At 32.8% G+C, this 25424-nt stretch overlaps 11 protein-coding genes across 11 annotated transcripts; 3 read left to right on the top strand and 8 right to left on the bottom strand.

The window, feature by feature from the left end:
* Window positions 1-2: 2 nt before the first annotated feature.
* Window positions 3-3839, bottom strand: DFA_10172 (uncharacterized protein; the record flags this gene model as incomplete). The annotated part of the gene is made up of 6 exons (XM_004352006.1): window positions 3-7; window positions 148-1687; window positions 1761-1942; window positions 2017-3267; window positions 3354-3522; window positions 3699-3839. The coding sequence occupies 6 exons, from the start codon at window positions 3837-3839 to the stop codon at window positions 3-5; spliced, it is 3288 nt and encodes a 1095-aa protein (XP_004352058.1).
* A 476-nt stretch (window positions 3840-4315) lies between these two features.
* On the bottom strand, window positions 4316-10686 carry abcG4 (ABC transporter G family protein; the record flags this gene model as incomplete). Its single annotated transcript, XM_004352005.1, has 16 exons — window positions 4316-4325; window positions 4724-4874; window positions 4935-5233; window positions 5323-5473; window positions 5517-5727; window positions 5953-6122; window positions 6191-6284; window positions 6360-6529; window positions 6688-6711; window positions 6781-7039; window positions 7317-7403; window positions 7495-7583; window positions 7645-7837; window positions 8259-8437; window positions 9005-9367; window positions 9438-10686. The coding sequence occupies 16 exons, from the start codon at window positions 10684-10686 to the stop codon at window positions 4316-4318; spliced, it is 3699 nt and encodes a 1232-aa protein (XP_004352057.1).
* Window positions 10687-10752: 66 nt separating this feature from the next.
* On the bottom strand, window positions 10753-11879 carry DFA_10170 (uncharacterized protein; the record flags this gene model as incomplete). The annotated part of the gene is made up of 3 exons (XM_004352004.1): window positions 10753-10772; window positions 10904-10936; window positions 11189-11879. 3 exons carry the CDS (start codon window positions 11877-11879, stop codon window positions 10753-10755), a joined length of 744 nt encoding a protein of 247 aa, XP_004352056.1.
* A 159-nt stretch (window positions 11880-12038) lies between these two features.
* Window positions 12039-13148, top strand: DFA_10169 (uncharacterized protein; the record flags this gene model as incomplete). The annotated part of the gene is made up of 3 exons (XM_004352003.1): window positions 12039-12165; window positions 12410-12504; window positions 13029-13148. 3 exons carry the CDS (start codon window positions 12039-12041, stop codon window positions 13146-13148), a joined length of 342 nt encoding a protein of 113 aa, XP_004352055.1.
* Window positions 13149-13766: 618 nt separating this feature from the next.
* DFA_10168 (ADP-ribosylation like factor) lies at window positions 13767-16603 on the top strand (the record flags this gene model as incomplete). Its single annotated transcript, XM_004352002.1, has 5 exons — window positions 13767-14409; window positions 14493-14807; window positions 14891-15727; window positions 15815-16186; window positions 16266-16603. 5 exons carry the CDS (start codon window positions 13767-13769, stop codon window positions 16601-16603), a joined length of 2505 nt encoding a protein of 834 aa, XP_004352054.1.
* A 598-nt stretch (window positions 16604-17201) lies between these two features.
* On the top strand, window positions 17202-17909 carry DFA_10167 (uncharacterized protein; the record flags this gene model as incomplete). Its single annotated transcript, XM_004352001.1, has 3 exons — window positions 17202-17450; window positions 17524-17736; window positions 17814-17909. 3 exons carry the CDS (start codon window positions 17202-17204, stop codon window positions 17907-17909), a joined length of 558 nt encoding a protein of 185 aa, XP_004352053.1.
* Window positions 17910-18184: 275 nt separating this feature from the next.
* Window positions 18185-19368, bottom strand: DFA_10166 (uncharacterized protein; the record flags this gene model as incomplete). The annotated part of the gene is made up of 4 exons (XM_004352000.1): window positions 18185-18271; window positions 18486-18651; window positions 18725-19004; window positions 19293-19368. 4 exons carry the CDS (start codon window positions 19366-19368, stop codon window positions 18185-18187), a joined length of 609 nt encoding a protein of 202 aa, XP_004352052.1.
* A 522-nt stretch (window positions 19369-19890) lies between these two features.
* DFA_10165 (uncharacterized protein) lies at window positions 19891-20346 on the bottom strand (the record flags this gene model as incomplete). The annotated part of the gene is made up of 3 exons (XM_004351999.1): window positions 19891-19966; window positions 20039-20063; window positions 20187-20346. 3 exons carry the CDS (start codon window positions 20344-20346, stop codon window positions 19891-19893), a joined length of 261 nt encoding a protein of 86 aa, XP_004352051.1.
* Window positions 20347-20476: 130 nt separating this feature from the next.
* On the bottom strand, window positions 20477-20718 carry DFA_10164 (uncharacterized protein; the record flags this gene model as incomplete). The annotated part of the gene is made up of 3 exons (XM_004351998.1): window positions 20477-20501; window positions 20532-20625; window positions 20694-20718. 3 exons carry the CDS (start codon window positions 20716-20718, stop codon window positions 20477-20479), a joined length of 144 nt encoding a protein of 47 aa, XP_004352050.1.
* Window positions 20719-20994: 276 nt separating this feature from the next.
* DFA_10163 (uncharacterized protein) lies at window positions 20995-22603 on the bottom strand (the record flags this gene model as incomplete). The annotated part of the gene is made up of 4 exons (XM_004351997.1): window positions 20995-21560; window positions 21643-22083; window positions 22171-22296; window positions 22381-22603. 4 exons carry the CDS (start codon window positions 22601-22603, stop codon window positions 20995-20997), a joined length of 1356 nt encoding a protein of 451 aa, XP_004352049.1.
* A 97-nt stretch (window positions 22604-22700) lies between these two features.
* DFA_10162 (uncharacterized protein) lies at window positions 22701-24837 on the bottom strand (the record flags this gene model as incomplete). The annotated part of the gene is made up of 5 exons (XM_004351996.1): window positions 22701-22735; window positions 23338-23377; window positions 23497-23867; window positions 23959-24525; window positions 24618-24837. The coding sequence occupies 5 exons, from the start codon at window positions 24835-24837 to the stop codon at window positions 22701-22703; spliced, it is 1233 nt and encodes a 410-aa protein (XP_004352048.1).
* Between the last annotated feature and the right edge of the window lie 587 nt (window positions 24838-25424).

The raw sequence follows: 25424 nt of genomic DNA, 5'->3' as shown, positions 1-25424 counted from the left end.
TTTTAAACTAAAGGAAATGAGTAAATTTATTCATTATCATTTTTGATGATGGGTAGCACCACGGATCCAATTAGGTTTTATTTAATATCTTTTTCTCTCTCTCTCTGTCTTTTGTCAGTATAGATAATAATGATTGAATATTATTACATGCTCGTTGAGCTTCAAGGTAGGTGGCCAATTGATCGTAATAACGTTTGGGTTCTCGGGACACCTGTTTCGTTCTATTTTTTATATTAGAATGTGTTGTGTATTCTGATACAATCAAATTGATTTGATCGACATTGGATGACAATTCATCATCATCACCTTTACCAAGACACTCGTTTGGATACAATTGCATGATAGCGTGCAAGTTGACAATACATTGGGCATTTTCCAAGAGTAGTGGGATAGAACTTTCAGATTTTTTGATTGGAAGTTTCTCTAACCACTCTGGAATGAGTTTACGTACCAATGGAGCCAACTGAGGTACATGTAGAATAAATTTACCAATTGCTGAAATGGCACTTCGAGTTTCCCTTGGTTTCTTTTTCGATACGAGATCTTTGAGTAGTGTGAGTGTTGTCAATAGGTATGGTGCAAACTGCTCCTTTGCATTGGCTGCAGCCACACCCAATCCAAATGCTGCATTTTGTGCAATCATGACTGGGATGATTTGGGGATACAATGCAATACTTGGTTGACCACCAAATTCACAAATATCTGAAAACATTTGTAGTATTGATTTCTTGATTATTGGATCCGTTTGGACCAAATGTAGTACTTGAATAGTCTCTGATAAAATATCCATGTCTACGATGACATGGATTGCAACCTCTTTTGTTTTTTTGACCAAAACACCAACGAATTCGTAGAGGCATTTAATTGCATATGACAGGTCATCTTCATCATCTTCATCATCATCTTCATCATCATCTTCTTCTTTTTCTCGATCTGTTCTATCCAAAAGACCAAAACATATCTTTTTTGCAATCCACAACTTTGACATGACGTCTTGGATCTGTTCAAATGTCATGAAATAGTCTCCCATCATTTCGGTAAGGTTTTTAGCAACGCGCAACTTTTCTAGCAGTTCACCAACACGACTCGAACCACTCCACGAATCGAAAATACATGACAATAGTCTAGAGTATAGTGTTTTGGATTGTTGACTATTGTTTCCATATCTATCGATGCATACACTGAGCAATGAATCGAAATTGCTAATAGCATTTTTACAAATATCTCTACTAGCATTGGTGGTTGAGAGTCTTGTGCATGCATCGACCAATGGTTCAAGATATGGATAAATGATAGACTCGCTCGAATTTAAAAAGCTTCCTATACTTTCCAATGTACTGATGACCAGAGTCTTTTGAGTTTTGCTGACAATATCTTGATTGACAATATCCAAAACGAATTTCATTGTTGGTGCAAGGTAGATGGAATAATCTTCTTTCAGAATCTTTGATACCTCTTGACATGTTTCGAGATAACCAAAAAAAAGATCAACGCCATCCTTCTTGATCTTGGTCGTGTTGACAAGTTGAAAGAAAGATTTAAAATTCTTTAAAAATCGTCGTTTTCCATGATTACTTGACGCAAAGTTTTGAATGGCTTTATAGGCGTAATGACAAAATTCCCTAGATGATTGATATTTTCCCAAAACTACAATAATTTTATCGACAATTGAATTTGAAAAGAAATGCTATAAAGATAAAAAAAAAGTAAGTAAGATAATTCTAAAAGAATCTTTTTGTTTTTAAAATTTTAATACAAACAGAACTATCATCTTCTTGAGGATATGAAAATGTAGAGACAATTGATGATAAAGCACTTTCTATAACATCTCGACATGGTGATTCTAATAAATGTTCAAGTGCCATAAATAAATTATTATCTGGTGTTGAATCTAAAGAATCATCAAAACAACATTCTAAATAGATTTCAATAAATCCGCACACTATTAAAAAAAAAGAAATGAAATGAAAATTAGCAAATATACATATCAATAATTATTTTCTAAAAGATACTTGCAAGCTGATTGTGCATTAACATTTGGATCTTGAGCAGCTATTTCATAGGTAGATGGTAAGAGTTGTTGCACAAAACAACCCGAATATTGTTGGCAATCCTCACATATTTGAGAAAGAAAAGTAAAAAATGCGCATCTAACTCGAGGATTGGTATCTTGAGCAGTTGGAATGAAAATGCTGAGAAGACTTTCAAATTCTTTTCCAAAAGAATTGTCATTTTCAGCCAAATAGGGAACCATTTTAGTATAGATTACCAATGCAACATATCTATCTTTCCAACATAGTGAAACAACTCTTCTTTTGCATTCTTCCAAAGTAATTTTCCATGGAACTGGATTTGCTAAAAACTTTGCAAAATCTTTAATCATTTGTTGATAATCTGAATAATTTAAATACTTTTCTTGTTCCTCTTCTTCTTGACTATCTTTTTCATCATCTTCTTCTTCATCTTCTTCATCTTCATCTTGTTCATCTTCCTCTTCTTCATCATCTTCTTGTTTATCTTCTTCATCTTCATCTTGTTCATCTTCTTCTTCATCTTGTCCATCTTCTTCTTCATCTTGTTCATCTTCCTCTTCTTCATCATCTTCTTGTTCATCTTCATCATCATCTTGTCCATCTTCTTCGTCTTGTTCTTCGTCATCTTCCTCTTCTTCATCTACTTCATCTTGTTCTTTTTCTTTTTTGTCAATATCATTGAGACATTTGGTTTCTTTAACTTTAGAAGAAATATTTGAATAGACTAATGATACAAATTGTTCGAGTTGGTGATGTTGTTGTTGTTGTTGATGATTCCAGTCACTAATTGGAACTGACAATAACATTTTGAATAGCATTCCTATGTTTAAAAACCTTTCTGGTTGTTTTAAAATGGGCATGAATGTTCCAATCGTGATTTTTGCATGTTTGGTAAACCAGTCTTCCTCTTTTGAAACATTTGATAATAATTTTCGGATGACCTTGTCAACCAATTCCATATCACCTGCTTGATAAGCTTGACCAATGAGTGGCATGATCAATGGAATGATTTCATCTTGAATAGAAAAAATTTTGATAAATAGCTCCAACGATGCCAATCGAATCCTCTCGCTAGTACAGTTCTTTAATCCAGCTACCAAGGCTATTTCTATTGATGAATCAATATCACCACGATTCTCTCTGGCCAATTTACGCATTCTTGCCAAAAATAGAGACCCATTTCCATTTTCAATCAATTCTATCATTACCCTATGAATATAATCTCCACTTTTATCTATATATATATAATTGGTTATTATTATTATAATAAAAATTAATGATTGTATTATTATTATGTTTTTCTTTCTTTTTAATATTTACCTCTTGAATATACCAATCGAATTGATTCAATGATAGTGTCGATATTTTTTTCTGATTGTACTTGTTTGGTGGATTCGATAACTCTTTTCTTTAATAGATCAACTAATAAAGGTTTGTTTGATATTTGTTTCATTACAACATGTAGTAATTTACCTGAATTTGATAGAATCTAATAATAATAATAATAATAATAATAATAATAATAATAATAATAATAATAATATTAATAATAATAATAATAATAATAATAATAATAATATTAATATGTTCGGTGAAAAAGGTAATATAAATATTTATAAACAAGATGATGACCAAATTATAATTTCTATAAACGACTATACATACAGTGCCATTTTGACTATACGTTTGTAGATACAATAACCATGAAATAACATCTTCAACTTGTTCATCAACATATTTTTGTGTTTGTTTTGTTTTATAATCTCGTTCAATGAGTTGGATAAATTCTAATGGAGGTTCATTCATTGTTGTTGTTTATCTATAACAAATGATCTTGTGCCCTTGAAAGTGTTTTATAGAGAACTGCAGTGTCCAGATGAGGAAAAAAACAAAAACAGAATAGGCGCCAAGAATTAGATCGATGTGAAGTGTCATTTTTCGAGCTAGCTAGGCCCCAGAGCAAACTTGAACCGTGCTGAGGTGGCTCAAGTTTTGTTGTTCTGCAGCAATGCGCTGCTGGTATGATGGTCATAAACTACACTATGATGGCGCCATCATAGGTTAATCGACGGAAGCAAGTCAAACTAAATTGATGATAGTTTTGTTGTGATCATGAGAGAAAAAGTCACATTTGTGTTAGTATGCACCTCTGTAGAAACGCTCCTCGACAGAGAGGGCAGACACACAAAAAAAAAAAAAAAGAGATAACTACATTATTAACCATAGGTGTCTACCTGTACTTGTTTGTGGTTGACTTGATAGATTCACACAAATAAAGTTGTTTAATCATTACTATAAAAGTAGTAATGTACTTGAATCTGATAGAACCTATAATCGAATAATCACGAAATGGGTTAACGCAAGATGATGATCAAATTCTATTTTCAAAAACAACTACTTACAATATCATCTGACAAGAATAACCATGAAATAACATATGTACTTGTATTTCTGTTAAACAGTATTTCTGTAAAAATACACGACAATATTAAATATTATTATATAATATATATATATTCTTTTAAGAGAAGAATATTGAGTGAAAATGAAGCTTCAGTCTTTTTTTAATATCTTTTTTCTCTGTTGTCTCTCTTTTATTAATAAAAAAATACTCATGGTTGATATTTAATTAAGAGAGAGATAATGATTCTTTAGAAGTTTTAATTTAATCTTTTTTGATGATGGGTTACACCACGGATCCAATGCAGATTTTCTTTTCCAATTCCATCTCTTCACTACGACCACCGTCAACAATGAATACTAATTTCAAATGTTTTAAATTTGGATGAGAGTTGGTTGATATTATCAAAAGAAATGATGAGGTGATTGTGAGATAATTATCTAAGAGAAAAATGTTAGTAAATAATTGTATATTATAGATAAATTATAGATTCAACATACTATCCTCTGGTAACTGAATATTAGCAATTAATTTAAATTTAAATAACAATTGACTGAGAATATTGGTTGAAATGGTTGGTGTGTGGAAGAAGCAATAGTTGATTTTAAGTTGAGTCAATGTATTGTTTGATCTGAATGCTTCCATAAATCCACTTCTAATATCGGTTGTTATCTTTTCAATGGGTGTTGGTGTGAGATGATCCATTAAAGTGTTTGATATTGGTACTGTCTTTGATAGAGGCAAATACTGGTTGATATCTCTTGAAATAATCTTTATCGTTGAATGAGTTCTGTCATTTCTATTCTACAATAAACCTTTTTGATACACTTATGGTTTCGAATGTATTCAAGGGTGTCTTTAATCATTCCGTCATCTGGTCGTTCATACTCTATATTCAATGAAAGTGATGTGAATATGTTTGAACATTGACCAAAGAACTCTTCAATATTGATCGAGTTTTCATTGTCAACCAAATGAGCAGGGATGAAAAGATGTTCAAGTGGTGAATGAATATCTTTCAACTGTCCCTTCTTTTGATCTTCCAATAGATCGATTAAAGTGTTTCCAATTCCTCGTATTACCATAGTCACCCACAGTAACAGATTCCAACTGTTTAATGATAGAATATTCAGTAAGTTGTTGTCCTTTAATCATCTTTGCAAATACATCTTCAGATTTAAGCCAAACATCATCATTCTCATTGAGATGAGTGATGAGTGATGATACAAGTTGAAACCATTTCTTAGATACTCTAGCCAAGTTGTAAGACTCTAAAGTAAATACATAATATATCTTTTTGAATGATTTGATTGTTGATTGTGATAATATTAATCGAATGATATATTGGTCTATAAAATTACTTGTTTGTTTTAACATTATGCAGCACAAACTTTGACAATTAATTTTGAAAGAAGAGGAACTTTAAATAATGAATTAAAAACTAACTAATCTACGTTAGAAAATTGGGATGAGATTAAGGGAGAAAAAATGGAAATTGAATTTTTTTATAGTACTTACAATGCTACCAGCATGATGAATTGAAAAGTCATTTCGATTGGAATCACCAAGACAAAGGACTATTCCATCATCAGATACCATAAGTTTTTCATGGGTATTTCTGATAACTTTGACTTTCTCTTGTAATGGATCGTCATCACTACCCAACAATTCCTCCTCCCCCTCCTCTTCTACATCTTTATCCTCCGCAACACCCTCTCTTACACGGTTGGATCCAATTTGGCAATCAAATCTTTACCATTACCATTACCAGAACCACTAAAAACATCGTTCCATCCTTCTATGACTGCAACACCAAAATCATTACCAAAAAGTGATGGAAATGATACTTGCTATAATAAATAATTGAAAAGTTAATTCAATGCTATGAATATTTTTTTTCGGTTTAAACATGCATCAGTACTAACATAGAAAAGCTTTTTATATTGATGGGCAACTACAAGCCAAGGATCAATTCCATGATCAAAGAAAGTACATGTGAACTTTGTTACACCTGGTTTTTGAATCTTCAAGATGAAAACTAGGAGGAGAAGATGGGCGAACTTGGCATCATCTTTTTGTACAGTCTTTAAATCACCTGTCAATAAAAAGGGAGTTTGTTTGATGACAGGATTGGCTGGATCATTTTTCCATCCAATTCCAAAGTTCTCTCCAGTACAATGGCTCAGAATGGCATAGTTTTTGGCATTTTGGTCTGAGTTCTAATAAAATCCCAAGTAGGAGTTTTGAACTTACGACAATTTGTAATCTTTCTTGCATCTAAAAAAACATAAAAAACATTAGTAATTTTGTCAAAAGATAGATATCTGGTATCTGGATATAACATACAAAAAGAGTAAACGTTAAAACTACCAAGAGTTTGAGTGTGTTTGACACAATTTTCCATTGTAGTTTTGTATACCATATCATTTTTTAACATATTTGAAAGAAGGATTTCACCATTAGCTTTAACCTTTGATTCTCTATCAATATGTTGGGAGTAGGCAAACCATTTCTCATCACATTTCTTTGCATTGGGATCATCAATTTCTTTTTTAACAATCTGATAAGATGGACCCTTTGGAGAATTGCTTGGTCCCAATCTTGCCTTTGTATAACTAAGAATATCAATATAAATTTGTTAATGTTTGTCATCCTTGAGGGTATTACAAAAAGCATGTTGAAAAGGGTTTTGAGAAGATGTTGCAAAGATTGTTACACCTCTTCTATCAGGCATTCTCATGGAATGTGAAATATGGTATCCTCTATTACCATCATTCACAAATAACACCTTGATATTTTTAAAAAAAAAAGAAAATCAAATTAGTATCACATATTAATATTTTAAAAATAATTGATTAAACCCAATATATTATAATAATTACCTTTACATGACCTTCTTTAAACTCGGATTGATAGTATGGATTTCCTTTTCCTTTTGGTAGTTCATGGGACCATTCAATTTTAACGATCTTTGTTTGTTTTGGCACAATCAACTTTTCCATCTGTCAATTCAAGTGGCAAGGGTTCGGTATAGGGGTAGGGATGTGTTTTTTTTAATACATTTGCGTTTATATCCTCAGCCTTTTCTAGGTCGACATGAATCAAGTTAAAGAAAAAATCTTTGTTCTTTACTAGTTCAACATCATTCACTAAAAAATTATTATTATTTATTAATAAAAGTATAATGATTCATAACTATGGGTAACTAACTTGAACTATCCATATAGAGACCAGAACCATACATGCTAGTCACAGGTCCGCCAGACGGATCAGAAATGTGAATCCACAAATCCACTGCTTCACCTTTTGAGTTGAGACACGAAAGAGGTACATTTTTAATTGGATCACCACTCCAATCTTGAATAAAAAATAATGTTAATGTTAAAAGTATTAGATACATTGTCTAAATTGATATAATATTTAGTTCTCTCTTTTTTGATTTTGTTTAAATACTCAACTGATTGCAATCCTCTTGACCGATTCCATTGTACAAACCTAAAAAGAAGAAGAGTTGGACTTGGTCCAACTATCCAACTACTCCTAAATTGGGTTAAATTTAATAAACCATATACATCCATGTGATTTATAGTTCGAGTCTAATCTAAATAGTTATTTTTGGATAAAACCAGATAGGTTACTCTCTGTCTTTTTTTCTTTTTTTTTTGGGCAGAGGAAAAAAAAAAATTAATTAATTAATTCCCATTCCCATCCAACAAGTACCCAAACCCCAAATAAAATATAAATAATATGTTAAATAATACATACATTTGATTTATTTTTAGATTTATATTTTAGATTTATCGATTTATAAATATTTATGATACAATGGTAGTTTTTTTGAATTGTAAAGCTAATAATGAGATGATTCTCCAAGCAACTGATAATGCTACCATGATGGCAATGGAATGATTGATGTTGGTATCTTCCCATCCATAGTTTGTGAGTACTTGCTCACCGTTGGAAATGGGGCAGACTGTACCATTTCCATCGAGCGATTGTGAGCCTGGACAAACAAATGTTTGTCCACGAAACTCGTTGATGGCGACAATCTCACCCGCGTATTTGGTCGGCAGCGCATAGTTTATGATTTGCAAGACTTGGGGGAACTGGTCATTGGGACGGAAAAAACCAGACAGCAGTGTAAATAGAGAGAGTAGTACGTTGGAGATGGTCGTAGCCATACCGACATCGTAAAAGAGTGAGCAGACAAAGAGACCAACCGACTCGCCCGAAAACAACAGTATAAAGATGGTCAGTGCAAATCGGAAGAAATGGGCCGGTGACTCTTGGTTGAGTCCGAGTACAAAGTAGACGACCGTCGTAAACACGAGTGACGACACTGCGTTGAACGGGAATTCGACAAACATATAGGAAAAGAAAAAGGAAACGGTGCTGTACAGCCCGTCAAACCGCTCTCGATAAAACAAGTTTCGTTCGACGGGAAAGAGTGCTACGCAATTAAGAAGTGCCACAAAAATCATCGATAATGATTCGTAGAGGAAACCAGACCTATTCTGCACCGAGTATTGGTCATCTTTAAGTCTTAAAAAGCAAAGACACATCATGATACCAAATGACACGATCTGTGAGAATCTAGTGATCGATGCTTCAATATCTCGTAAATGGTTGACATAGGATCGTCGTGTCAAGATTGGTACTGACTTGTAAAATGGTAGTTCTTCACGCAACTGAGATGACAGTTTCATGTCCTCCTCCCTATTCCTACTGCCACCCGCAAATATCCTCTTTAAACCCTTGGCAGTCTTGACCACCTCCACATCTTGTTGAGTAATTTCAGCACGGTGTCTACCAATCTCCTCTAATAAATTCTCGTGTAAACTCGATCCATTGTATCCATCAATCAACAGTCTCAATCTATCAACTGATTGTTGTTCCAATGCCAATGATCTATAATCAATTGAACAAATGTCAACTAAACATAATAGAAATAAATAAATAAATACATTTCTTTTTTTTTTTTTTTTTTTTTTTTCCAAACATACTAAAATAATCAGCAGGATTCTCCAACTTGGGAACAATAAAGTTTAATTTGGAAAAGTGTTGGTGCATGGATGGAATATCACCAATGTATACTAGTTGACCTTTGGAAAGTAACATGACCTGATCAAACAATTTGAAAATATCGGATCGTGGTTGGTGGATCGTGCAAATGACTGTACGGTTTTGCCTTGCAATCGATTGGAGAGTGTTTACGGCTTGAAAGGCTGTGAAACTGTCTAGACCACTTGTAGGCTCATCGGCAAACACTATACTTGGGTCAGTAAGCAGCTGGCATCCAATCGACACTCTACGCTTCTCGCCACCAGACACACCCTTTTTGCCAGCACCTCCAATACGAGTGTTGGCACAGTCACGCAGACCAAGTTCTGATATAACAGCTTCGACACGTTTCACCTTGTCTTCATGTGACACTGACGATGGGATACGCAAGAGAGCATTGTACATGAGTGTCTCACGTACTGTCAAATTGGGTAACAAATAATCCTTTTGCATGACATACCCAACACTACGCTTGATGAGTGAATGTGGTGGCGACACTATATCATTAAATAATACATCTCCATCTACACGCATCTGTGATGAATCGTAACGTCCAGAAATAGTATTTAGCAGTGTTGTTTTACCTGATCCTGACCCACCCAAGATAGCTGTCAATTGACCAGGTCGTATCACTGCACTGATACTATTTAATAGCTTTTTCTTTCTACTTTGTGGAGGTGATGTAGCTCCAGACGATGATGATGAACCTCCATCTTTACTCTTTTGGTCTTTTTTAAGTATAACCGATACTTTGTCGAGTGTGATAGTGATAGGCACCTTGTTCATATTGGCTGCATTATCCATCGTACTCTTGTAGCTCAATGGAGCGGTCAGTGACACTGATACAGGTACCATGGGTACTGAAGAAGACGATGCAACTGAGCTGCTGTCATATGACATTGTCATAACCTGTGGATTTGATGATATTGGCAAGTTGATGGGAATGTCGTGACCGTCCTGTGATATGGGTTGTGCTGCTGCTGTCGAGTCTGCAGCAACAGAGTATCTACGATTCTGCTTGCTATCTACAAACATCTCTACCTCCTCGCTATCATCACAACTTATCATCGATGCTGGTGATGATGGTAGAGGACTCATTGTCGCTGCTGTGACTTGCTCATCGTCTCCATCATTATTATTATTATTACTATTAAATTGTTGTTGTTGTTGTTGTTGTTGATCTTCTTCCATCTCCTTCCTCACTTGATCATCTTAAGTTGCCTGTATTATTATTATTGCTACTAACAACCAAACAAATCAAACACCCTTGGGAGAGTCTATACAAAAAAAAAAGAGATAAACATAAAGATCCACACTTGTCACACTTCTAGTGAAGCCGATCTCTTTTGTTTTTTTTGAAGCCATCTTCCAAAGCATTTTCTGTTCATTGGGCCACAAACAAAAATACAAACAGACAAGGAAGTATTATTACCATCATCACCTATCTTTTTATTTATCTTTTTATTTGTGTTTGTATATGTAAGATAATTACATCGAAAGTTTTTATGTTCGTCCCAGCAAACAACAACAACAACAAAATATTAGTTATTAATCAAATATATACATCTATAAATAGGATATCATCCAAAAGATAAATTTACCGTCTTCTGATGGATCTCTGAGTTTGAAAAGAAAAGAAATGGTTTATTTGTTCAGATCTGATGTAAATTTTACCCTCGTTTTTTCCCCAAACCATCAATGGAAAAGTTTGGAGGAGAATAATGAGTATTCATATAAAAGTATTGCTTTAGAGATTTTGATAGAGTAAAGTATGGGTGGTCTGGTGTACAGTTTTTTTGATCAAGTACCAAATATTCAACGGTATCATTTACCAACAACGACGTAAACAGCTCGTCTATTACATCGTTTTCAAACTCGTTTTCAGTAATGTCCAACACTGTGATTGATTTGTTTGCCTTGAATGCCATTGCCAGATCTTTGCATCCGGTTGAACCTATTCGATTGGCAGCGATTGAAAGGGTCTTGATGGTGTTGTTGATGGACAACATATTTGAAAATGATGGCATCAGCGAATATTCCAAAGTCGACTCTGTCAATATCAATGTGGTGATGTATCGGTTGTGACAGAGGTCATCAAACAATTGCGAGGAAATGGAAAATCTTTCCAACTCTAGAAATTCAATCTTGACTTGATTTGGACTGTCTCTCCAAACAGCCCCGAGTCGATTGAAAGTTCGAGTATCAACATCACACTGATTAACCATCGCCAATCTTTTCAAGGTTGTATTATTGGATAGATTGTGACAAAATTCACTCCAATCAGTACCCTGAAAAATGTCTAAAGAATGGTGATCATAACATGGATAATAAAAGCCGGAACCATCATCATCATCATCATCGTCATCACCACCAAAACAACACATTGGCACTTCAATTCTTAGAGACTCTAGTTTATATGGGGAGGCAACCAACTGTTTTAATTCGCTAGGGTCAACATAGTCGTGACCAATATTGAGGTGGCGAGTGTCTTTGATTTGTTTCAATATTTCGAGGTAAGAGACATGCGCATTTCTCTCACCAAAATGCATGTTGAGGTATTGTGGCTTGATGTCATTGAGAAATTGCACAAACCTATCGGTGACCAATCCACCTTCGGTAAAGAGATCGTCTATGTATCGATAATTGCCAATCTCGAGTACGCAAGTGTCGGTACGAATGTTTGCGTCGGATGGCCAATCAAACGGTCCTTCTTCATCCAACTGCTGCTCAAAGTTGACAGTGATGTGTGCGGGGTAATCACGTGTGATTTGGCGAACCCCGTCAAAGATGGACGAATAGATTCCTTTGCACACAAGGTTCAATGTCTTTAGTTGTGGAAGCAGTACGACCATTTGCTTATAATTAAAGAGGTCATTGTCGATGCCAAGGTCATTTGACAGCTTCCAATTTAAAGTTTCGATCAAATTCGAATCATACACAGAGTACTGTGATTTGAATCGTCGAAATAGATCCTCTTGCAAGAAACCGAGTACATTGATCTTTGTTCTTGTATGTCGTACCACTTGCAACCACCACCTTGATACCAACGCAATGTTGATCAGTTCTCTGTGATCAACATAGGGTCTATGTTTTGGATAGGGCTCACCTCTCTCCAACAAGTACCGTCGCTTTCGTCCCGATATCGGTCGCATTCTCTTGTCTTTTTGAGAGCAATGCTTTCTCTTTTCTCTTTCTTTTAGCTCGGCATTAATAGCTGTCTTTTCTCTTGACTTTTTATCGATAAATCTTTTAGATGATTGAATCGATTGAACGTAATATTTAACGACTATGGCCTGTATAAATGGTGATAGCGTAGAGCTCGTAGACATTGATTACGTCAACACTAGTCCTAGGACTACTTTGTAGCTCGTTTATAAACTTGTACCAACAAATAGTGCTCTCTATTTTTGCTACTAACAACCAAACAAATCAAACACCCTTGGGAGAGTCAATACAAAAAAAAAAGAGATAAACATAAAGATCCACACTTCTCACACTTCTCGTGAAGCCGATCTCTTTTGTTTTTTTTGAAGCCATCTTCCAAAGCATTTTCTGTTCATTGGGCCACAAACAAAAATACAAACAGACAAGGAAGTATCCTGTGCACGAGAAGAAGATGCTTTAGAAAAGTCCCATACAAACAGGTCAACTAAATATACCCATTTCTTTCTTTGTTTCAAGACGAGAAAACAGTCTAGTGCTAGTTTAATTTTAGTTTGACCAGCAACAAACAAACAAACACCCCCTCACACCCCACCTCACTCAACACACCTCTAATTTTAAAAAAACAATACTTACTTAGTATTACTATTACCATCATCATCTATCTTTTTATTTATTTATTTATTTGTGTTTGTATATGTAAGATAATTACATCGAAAGTTTTATGTTCGTCCCAGCAAATTAAGAGATTAAAAAATAGATTTTATTTAGGCTGGAGCAGAGTTCATTCATTCAAAAAAAAGTCACCCAACAAAGAGACCATTTCTTGATATTAATATTTATATATCGTATCATCCTTCCTTTTGTTTGTGCAATATATTATACATATATAATTAGATATATAGATAGATAGAACAATAGATTGTGTAGTATCATCTTCCTCCTCATTCCTCATTCCTCATTACTCAATTCTTTCCTTTCTACTACCACTGCGACTTTTAAAAAGAAAAGAGATAGTAATAGAGCAAGAAAAAGTTAATAATAATAATAATAATAGTATTTGTTGTAGTATTATATACAATTGTATTATAATAATAATAATAATAATAATGGGAAATGAAGAAAGTAAATCAAAGAGGTTGGATATTATAAATGATGAATCGGTCATTGGAAATGACGTTCATATTCATAACAAGGTCAGATCGAAATCTACTCCTCCTCTGTCATCAATTCACAAAGGTGTAGCTAATAAGGATAATCATCATCATCATCATAATCATCATTCTACACCATCGACACCAAATGCAACCGATAATATTACAGAACTCCACAATACCAATACCAATCAACTATCAATGAGTGAAGATGCAGAAATCATGACAGACGACGAGTCAACATATAGTATCAATTCTTCAACCAATGAATTACCCGAACCTCAACAACCATCTTCAACTCAAGTTCCACCAACTCAACAACAACCTCAACCAACACCTAATATTAACAATATAAAGACAAAATCACAAAGTCTAGCTGAACCTGGTTCAAGTGGAAGTAGTGCTGCAAATGGTAAATCGTCTTCCTCATCATCATCATCAACGACAACAGGTAGTAATGGTGATTATACAAATACATCAATTAGTAATACATTAGACAAGAATAACTCTGAACTAAGTGTAATGTTGAAATCATTACAAATCATTGAAAAAGGAAGATATAGTTCATTTATTAAATGTGTCATATTGGGTTCAAATGGTATGTCAATCAATGTACACTTGATATATATATAATCAACTCTTATTCACACATTTCTTTCTTATTTATTTATTTATTTGTAGGAGTTGGTAAAACATCATTTATGAGAAGATTTTCATCTGGAGAATTTGATCCAGAAGAGACAACTACGATTGGTGCAATTAGAACATTACACGAGATTCATTACAATACATTATCATTGTCATTGGAGATTTGGGATACTGGAGGTCATCCAAGATTGTCTGGATTACTACCATTCTATCTTAAAAATTGTAATTGTATCATTGTAATGTTTGAACTTGGATCGATCGATTCATTTTATAAAGCAATCTCTACTATTTCAAAAACAAAGAAAATGGTTCCAGAAGGTACATTTTTCTTATTGGTTGCAAATAAAGGTAAGAAAAAAGAAACAAAAGAAAAGAGAAAAGAGAAAAGAAAATAGAAAATATTTATTAATTTTATTTTTCTTTTGGTTTAGCCGATTTATCAACACAAAGAGCAGTATCAGATGTTAAAATATCAATGGCATGTTCAGAAGCAGAGATTGGATGTTGGTGTGAGATATCGGCGAGAACAGGATATAATATTCATGAACCATTCCATATGATATCGCGGCACATAATTACAATGGTCAATGCACTTAAAAATAATCATCAAATTGAAAAACTGTACACTTCGACGATGATGGGTGGTAGAAAGACATCGCATACCGACGTGGACTCACTTTCCATCCTCACGTCTCGCGACATGTCATTGATTAAAAACAATATGTATTCATGTGTTGAACGGTCGTTTAAACCAAACGCAAACTCTGATTTGCCATTGATGGTCGTCCTTAAGCTGGATGTACTCAAAATCATAATCGAAGAGACAAATGGCAACATTTTCAACAAATTCCTTTCAAAACGAACCATTCAATTTAAAGAGTCGACATCAGCAGCAGCATCATCTCTATCATCATCCACTTCATCATTGTCAGTTTCAACCGATCAACAACCACCACCACAACCACCACAACAACCATCACCAAACAGTTCACAGACATCCTACGATGGATCATATTCGGCTGGCAGCAGCGCCACCGGATCAGGTGAGTTTAACCAACCGAATCCACCACCCTCTGAATACAAAGGTCACTTTTGTTTGGTCATTGATAAATATCACCCAAAGAGAATGGAAATCAAAAGATTGACTTCACCAAATTCATCTCCTATCCTCTCTCAACCCGAAAGATATGATATGGTTTTCATTTGTGAATATAGAGATCATCTTGTAAAAACTTTTAAAACTATTTGTTCTGCAAATGTTCCAATTAGTATGAAACAAAAATGAAAAAAAAGAACAAAGAAAAAGTATAGAGTATTAATAATATTTTATTTTTTATTTATTTATTTATTTCTAGTTGAAGGAACAAAAGGAGGAGATAGAAATGATTTTTTATATACAGTTAAAGAATACCTTAGGATGAATCAAAAGGAAATTGATCCATTGATAGAATACCAAATTACCAATACAACTTCGACACAAACATCATTTGACAAGTTGGATCTATCAAAACTATTAAAAGACGAGAGACAAATCATGGCAATTTCAAAGGCATTGGATTGGAATGGATCCATTACAAAGCTAGACCTTTCATTTAACCAATTTGATCTACTAGACGCCAAAGTATTGATAGATCTATTCAATGCAATTTCAAACTCTACTTCAATCATTCACTTGGATCTTTCAAATAATAATATTGGTTCTTCAAAACATAAAAATCTTTTAATTGGTAAAACAAAATAGAAAAAGAAAAAGAAAAAGGAAAAAAGTATAATTATTTATTCATATTTATTTTTCTTTTTTTTTAGAATTTATTAAACCATCATTAAAATTACAAACATTGATATTAAATTCAAATGATTTATGTAGTACTACTAATCTAATATCACAATCTTTATCATTCAATACTGAATTGGTAACACTTGGATTATCAAACAATGGATTAAAGAATTCAAATGCTCAATCGATTTCTCAAATGTTGCAATCCAACAAGACCATGGAGGTATTGGATCTTTCAAATAATTCCATTGAAGAAGAAGGAGCATTATTCCTTTTGAAAGCAATGGAAGTTAATACTACACTAACTAAATTACATTTACAAGGAAATAAGGGTATTTCATCAAAAACTATGACTCTTTTACCTTAAATCTAAATAATAATAATAGTAATAATAATGATAATGATAATAACCAAACCAAAACAACAACACAACAACAAAATTAAATTGTATTTACAAACTTTATCTATGTTCTTATACAAATGGTATAAAAAATAATAATTTAATACAATCAAAATATAATAATATAATAATAATAATTTAAATCAAATAAATAATTATTAAATAATAATAATATTTATTTGAAATCTACACAAACTTTCCAAATCTCGGTATTGAAGACCAACCAAAATAATGGGGCGTTTGCAAATTTCCCAAAACAACGTAAAAGGGTTCGTCGGCTCTTTGCCTCTTTTGACACTGACTAATTTATTAATATCTCTCTCGCGCGACTCTATTTATTTATTTATTAAAACAAGTACGATAATAAGTTGTAACTACAGTAGTTATTATTCTTATTGTTTAGAGTAGTAATAGTAAAAAGTTTATAGATTTTTTAAAGAGTAAACCTTCTTCTTCTTCTTTTATTTCTTGTTCTTTTCAACTAAAAAGAAAAGAATACAACACAACCTCGTTAAGCAACTCCCTTTACTAGCTCCTCCTCCACCTCCTACTTTTGGTTTAGAGAATGAAATTTGGAAAGTACTTAAAGAATAATAGAGAAGAAGAATGGCAAGAACATTATTTAGATTATAAAGAGATGAAGAAGCTTTTGTTAGAGTTGTGTGACGATAAAGCTCTTCAAGCTCGTGGACTCCATAGATCCGATAGAGGTACAGTCTTTCTTCGTTCACTGTGGCAAGAATTTCAAAAGATTGAAAAGTTTATGTCTGATAGAGAGAAATCTATTGGTAACAAAGTAAAGTTATTAGGAAATGTATGTAGATTTAGATTTAGATTTAAATCGAATTTTTGTATCTTATTGACACACAATATGTTTATTTGTTTAGTCACCAGATGCAGCACAAATCATGAATACTTGTAAAGAGGTAGAAGGATCATTGGCATTCATTCAATTAAACCAAGATGGAATGAGAAAGATCTTAAAAAAGTATGACAAGAAGGCGACGGCTACCATTGGCTTTGAATATTATCGGAATATGACAGCTCCACATTTTCAAGGCAAAACAGCATTAATGACTCATTACAAGGTTACTTTATTGGTAAATAATTAATTATTATTAATATTATTAATAGTCCAATTCCAATTTTACTTATTTTCTATATTTATTTTTAAAAGAATTATTATTCATCACAATTTGGTGATCCAAATGATATTAGTAATCAAAGTGATCAATCTGAATCTGTATTTTCATTAGCACTCGAGGAACAATAATCATTTTTGTTCCATAATAATATATAATATAATATTTTTTCCCCCAACCAAATAATAAAAAAGAAATCGAAACAAAACAAAACAGGAAATAACAACAGACATGTATACATTTATCAAACCAAATTAAACAGGGATTATTTTACATTTTATTTGAAAGTGATATATATGGGCGGTCATTTAATATCCGGTTGGAAAAATATAAATCGATTATCTTTAAAATGGTTCAGTGTAGTTGAAATATATGATTTATTTACTTTTATGTAATCTAATTGTTCCTATGAAACCACATAAGATGTAGAGACTAATTGGTTTAAACCACATTTGCCAACACCACGGGCGATCTTCATGATACCTTTCTCTCCCTTTTGATTATTAATAAAGATAGAGTCGTTAGTTTTTTGTTTGTTTTCAAAAGAAATTAAGGTAGAGTTATACATACCCAATCAGGACCCCAGGAGTTCTTTATGATCCAGTATGGCTTTTTACCTAGACCTAATATGTTGGGCTGTGATCCGTACCCGATTAAAAGGCTAGCATGGTTGAGGTCATTATCGTTGCATGGTAAGTCGAAAATACCACTTTTGTATGTACATCCACGGAGGCAGCTATTTCGGTTTCGTTGGTGCCAAGCATTACCCAGCCGGAAATTTTGACTCCAGGTTGGGATGCGTTGAACTCTTTTTGCCAGCTATAGCCTTGTAAGGTAATCTCGTTCATTAGTAATACCACCGCTGTCGATGATCTTGCATTGATGATCACAGTCGAGCAGGTTCTGTTCAGAGAGATCAACGAGTTGATTGTTTGATAAGAATTGCCCTTCGATGTTTCCTATGGCAGAGAATGCCCAACTAGAACTACACTGACCTTGGGTTTTGACTGAGGCGACAGCACCCATGGTTCTCCAATCAATTCCCGGTGAAAGGTGAGAAAGGATATGGTCAGAGGAGAGAGTAGACACTGGGGCATTATCTGGGATAGAGGTTGGGACATTGTTCATCAAGTAGATCTGATGGAACTCTTGGGCAGTGAGATCAGCAAATTGGTTGACAGCAAATATGGTATTAGAGCCAGAGGCAAGAGCGATGGTATTGAGAGCTGCAATTCTGATCAAGTTGTCCGTGAAAGTTACCAACTTTGAACCAAATTCATTGGAGTATAGGTTTTGTTATACTTGGCTTGGAAATCCTGGAATTGAATTTCTATAAAAGTAGTGAGGCAAATAGAAAAAGAAAATTTATACAAGTTGGTTAGTTTTTTGGGAACATTGAAAAAAGTAGTTAACTATTTCAGATGTTCAATTTGATAGTTCTATGACTATAGATTGATCATCATGTCAGATGTCAGGTACGATCTGTTTGATTATATATTTAAATATTTATATACCTTCAGGAGAAAGATTTATTGAAGAAGTCAAAGCTACAAAGAAGAGAATAGTTATAGCAACGACGAGTGACTTCATCTTTTTCGTTACTAGTTAAAATAAACAGTAAAAGAATAACAAGAGCTGATGAATTTGAAAGTGTCTCTTCTTCCTCCCTCAGAATTCCAAAAAAAAGGAACAATTCCGGGATCGAGATTTCCTAACCAATTATAGTTCGAATCTTCTGACTTGTAAATCAAACCAAATCAAACCAGGGATTATTTTATATTTATATTTTATATACATTTTATTTGATTTGTAATAATTGATTAATTGGAAATATCAAAAAAGGGAATTGTTGACCATTTTTCATGAAACTACCTCCTTGATCAAAGGTTAGGGTAGTTCCAGTCATCACAACAATAATATAATATATTGTTTATACAATAAATACTTTTTGTACAATACATATTTCGTTACATCAACCATTCCCCAAATTGAATGTTTCCAAAGGATATTAATGCATTTAAATCTACCTCTTTGTGAAACTATTTAACCATTTCTTTTTTTTCCAACAATAAAATAACCAATTTAAGAATAATTTAAATTGGTGCTGTGCGTCTACTTGTAGAATTGCTGGTAGTAGAGTGTGAATGATTTCAATCGATTTATCGTCCGTCCATCCATACCAGTTCTTCTTGAAAAAAAAAAAAAGAATGTAACAGAGGTACACATTTAGATTGGATTTAAATGCATTTATCTAGATCACCCTCCTTGTGGAAGATCACAATTTGCTATAATAAATATAGATTAAAAATAATTAATAATGAATAATAAATAAATAAATAGGATCCATTTTTGTTGATTGTTGTTTTATCTTTTCAACCAAGCACTACGTTTATGTTTATGATACATACAAACATTTTGCATTGTAGCTACTCTGCCAAATCCTCCAGCTCTATGGTTTCCACCACCTCCACCTCCACCTCCACCATATCCACCACCTCCTCCGCCACCGGAATGAGATCTACCTGTTTTCTTGTATTTATCTGTTGCTGGGTCCTTATAATGTAACATTGTTAGTATATTCTATTCTATTCTACTCTCTTTATCTATCTCTCTCTCTATCTGTGTAAAAAGATGAACCTACTGAAACTAAAGTGTGAAAGCTAATATAGATGTAATGATATAGGAAATGGTTAATTAATCAATCAATGTAATGTTCTTGATAACTTTAATAAAAGTAGTAGTGTGGTACTTACAAACAAGTGATTTGATTAAGTAGGTACCAAAAGAATTCTGGTATCGCTGATACTCTCCAAATACTTGTATTCTTGTTCCCAACTGACCCATCCTCTAAAAAAATTGTATGATGTTAGTATAACGCGGTGTTGTTGTAAGCAAGCATGCTACAAGTATCATACGTGAGATGTAAGTCCTTGAAGACATGTTTATATATAAATAAGACTTGAAATATATGTATGTATGTATGTATGTAGACAATGTTTCAATGCGAAATAAGAATGCATAATGGGGGTGTGACGATGCAATAAAAAACAAAAAGAATTAATTAAATCAAATTTGTGGTGTATTGAATAAACGTTGAGCGGAATGGAATGGAAATCAATTCCTCTTTGTTTGATCGATCATAGTGGTGATGACAGATCGATAATTTATTATATTATCTATCTATCTATCTATCTATCTATGAATATTTTTAATTAATTAAACATTGTGATCACCATCATCTTCATCTCTTCGGATATTGGTTTCAACTATTGGTACATTATTATTATTATTATTATTATTACTATTACTATTTGGTATATTATTATTAACATTTGGAATAATATCATTATTATTATTAGTATTATTATTATTATTATTATTATTATTATTATTATTGGAAGATGGTTGGTCCAAATTGACATTACTATTATTATTACTACTATCGATACAATTATTTTCATTACTACTACTAACACTACTATTTATACTAGTACTAGTACCGCTATTACTACTACTACTAGATTGTTTTGATAAAATGATTGATCCTTTTGGTCTTTGTATTTGTATATTAGATTGTGCCCTAGATTTACTAGGACTGGAAACACCCGAGGTGGTCGTTCTATTGGATCCAATAGACAATGATGTAGACTTTTGTGAAAGACTACTAGTTGCTGAATTAAATGAATGATCCTTTTCATATTGAACCTTTGGCACCAAACTAGGATTAATACATTGAAATTTAAAATAATTAATTGGTTCTTCTGAAACTGATATCATTACACCTATTACAACAAATTAAATAAATAAAAATTAATATAAATTAAAGAATTATACAATTCTTATTTAACACTAGAGGTTACTTACAGCCAGCCAAAACAAACTCAACAGACATTGTAATTACATTGGATGCATGTTTGTAAACACTGGTAACAGGTATTTTCAATACAATGTAATAGAGTAAATCTCGAATAAGTGTAACGATGATAGCACATGTCATGATGATGGCTAATATACGAATACGCCTGAGAATACCTTTGACTCTATCTGTTAATAGTTGTCCTTTGTATTGGTACACTTGTCGATATAAAAAGAATCCGCAATTGACACAGATCGTTCCAAAGATGGCCAGGATCGTTAGAAATCCGGCACTAAATAAATAGAGACCTACCGACGGAGCTACCTTGGCAACCACATGATATACAATTACAAATACCATCGATACTCCTATAATGCCCCATGCAAAAACCCATACCTTTCTATCATAGGTCAATATAACTGAAAATAATGCTAATAATAATCGACCCCCTAAAATATTAAAATGACCAAAAGTTTTGTTAATCATCATAATCATTGATTCATTTATCATTCATAATTTCAAAATATACAACTTACAATAAGCAGCAACCCAAGTCCAACTAAATAATTGAAAGTAAAGTGCCCAAATTGAAATATAGTCACAAACAGTACCAACCTCTTCAGTCAATGTATAAAAATAAACTGCTGTATATAATACTCTGACTATGTAGATGAAAAGAAAAATCAAATGTAAGTGAGTGGATTCAACAAGACAAGTTATATATATAACTTCTATTTATTACTTACAAATTGGATAAATGGCAACTCCGATCATTGACAAAAATCTCGGGTTAATCAAACTCTGTCGCGAATGAGAATATCTAATTTCAAAGTACATTTGAACCGATACCAAGATTGTTATGATTGCACTAACAAGAATACGTATGATCATATAAGAATATGCTAATGCCGTAAAAGCTTCTGTTCCTCCAAGTGATTCTCTTGTTATATTTGGTCCCCATGTTTCCATTTTTTGGCTTCTATTATAAAATTAGTTGATTGATTGGTTGATTGGTTGGTTGGTTGGTTGGTTGGTTATTAATAACTATTATTATTATTATTGCTATTTAACCATTGATCAAACTTCTATCCAACTCTTCTTCTTTATAAATATATATATATATATATATATATATACAATGCAACAAATAGTAGTGTTATTTTCTTTCTATCTTGTTTTGTTGTTGTAAACCAATCAACCTAAACCTTGTTGAACACTACTCTACTCTACTAAAACTAATAATAAATAATAATAAATAATAATAATAATAGATGAAAGGGGTTCCTTCCTACCTTCAACAACCAACAGAATGAAAGACCTACCCCCTCTGCACAGGAGGTGCATCACAATTAGTGAAGGCGCGCAACCACAGACAGATGTGGTTTTGATCTCTTTTTTGCTGGAGCATCAAGATAAAAGATGAACACTCTAATGCACGAAAAACTCTACCCTGAAAACCAAATATTCAATGATTGGTGTTCATAGGCAAAACTTATTGCCTTTTGGGGCTTTTAGAGCACCCCCTATTTGCTCACATCCCCCTCCCTCCCTCCCACCCTTCTTCACGATTAGTTTTTTCAATTTCCAACGATCATTGTAATGTCGTCGTCGCCTTCTTCTTAAAATTTATTCAGTGTTGTGCTTATGAAAGAAGAATGGGATGGATAGGAGGGGACAGTCCCCTGTACACCGGGTCTAAAAACTAGACTCTCTTTCAAGTCCCGAACAAAAGATCTCTTTATTCTTTTTTTAATAATTGAAAGGATATTTATCCTTCAAACAAATCGTTAGTTTTTTAGAATTTATTTCTTTTTTGAAGAGCACCTGTACTCGAGGGGTTCCATTTGAAATTTCATTTAAACATTACCGTCACCACTATTACTATTTACCTTTTCATTATTATTATTATTAGGTTCTTGGGTTATTGGGATGCTGTTGTTGTTGGCATCAACATTTGGTTGATGGGTGGAGAGTATTGATTGAACATCAACAATGGATAATCGATTCATTTGAATTTGTGATTTAGATTTTGATTTTGGTGGCAAGACATTGGTAGTATTACTCGATGATGAGCTTGTACTGGATAAAGCATCATTTGAACACCTCGAAGATATAGTCATACGACGGCCACTTGCACTAGACTCTTTTTCATGTAATGGTTTGTTCATACTTGGATTAACACATTTAAATGTTAAATAATTATATGGTTTCTCTGCAATCGATACCATTATACCTAAATAGATAGATAGATAGAAAGAGATATAAATAAGTATTAGGAATTGATTGACTGATTGATTGATTATTAATTGTAATTTGATACTTACAAAAAGCAACAGCAAATTCAATGATCATTGTTATGACATTTGATATATGTTTCAATACTGAATAGATTGGTATACCAAGGATAACATAAAATATTAAATCACGTACTAGGATAATGGCAATACTGGCAGTCAAGATGATAGCCAATATTCTAATACGACCAATAATCGAATTGATTCGATCTGTGAAAAGTTCTTCCTTTTTTTTAATTTGTCTATACAATACTGTGCCTGTCAGAATACACAGTCCACCATAGAGTGCTGCGATAGCCAGGAATCCACCGACGAAAAAGTTTGATGCTTGACTCGGGTATTTGAAGGCTAGTATGTGGTAGATGACAACATACATCAGCGATGTACCAATCATAATCCATGAAGATATCCATACCAACTTGTCATACTTTAAGATATTGACTGAAAACAATGCCAAGACCAATCTACCCCAATAAGCACCTACCCAAGTCCAACTATAAAATTGAAAGAATAATGACCAAAATGATAGTAAATCTGGTACTGTTCCAACTGTTTCACTCCCCGTAACAAAAAATGTAATTGTATATAATATTCTAACTATTTAAATATATTTAGTATTAGTATTGATATTTAAATAAAATATATATATAAAGGGAATATTGATTAATTTATTTATTTAATTTACATACAAAATAAATACATAATAACACCAAAATAAGTATAAATTCTAGGATTGATAAAACTTTTAAGTGATATCTGATATTTGTATTCCAAAACAACTTGGGTAAAACAAATTATAATGATGTATGTACAAACTATAATACGAATGATCATATATGTTATGGCTAAATCATTATATATAGGACCCCCTCCCAAAGACTCTGCTGTTATATTTGGTCCATAATACATGATGATGGTGATGGAATCTGTGATTAATATTAAATATGTTTAACTTGCTACTTTTTTGATCAAAACTTAATTAATTTTTTTTGGTATTAACAAGTATAGCTTAACTCTTACGAAACAAGATATAGTATAGACAAACAACAAACACAAGCAACAACAATGAATTTAAAAATATATTTTGTTTGTTGAAGAACCATTAATAGAAAATTAACAAGTTGTAGTTGGAGGAGGAGGGAAAAAAGTTATACGAATTAAATTATGACTGGTGTTTAAATAATACTAATATTATAAATTTATATGTATATATATGGTGAGTGGGTGAGAGGGTGTGGGTTCGATGCAATGAATGGTTTAAAAGTTTAAGGAATAAATAAATAAAATTATTAATAGAAATATAAATAGAAATGATCAAATTGAATCCTTGGCTAATTGTAATGTTAATTTTCTATTATCATCATGATTATTATCATAATGCTTAATGATCTAAAATCAATATGGTGTGGTATCGAACAAGAGGAAAAAAAGATGAGGAGAGAAGGAGAGATCGATAAATATGGGGTGGTGGTGGTGGGTATAGCAGTGGATCACCA

Source organism: Cavenderia fasciculata, assembly GCF_000203815.1.
Source record: "Cavenderia fasciculata unplaced genomic scaffold Scf_EU5ZYIE02H8LDV-5, whole genome shotgun sequence".
NCBI classification, from domain to species: Eukaryota; Evosea; class Eumycetozoa; order Acytosteliales; family Cavenderiaceae; genus Cavenderia; species Cavenderia fasciculata.
This window is presented reverse-complemented; position numbering and strand designations above follow the sequence as displayed.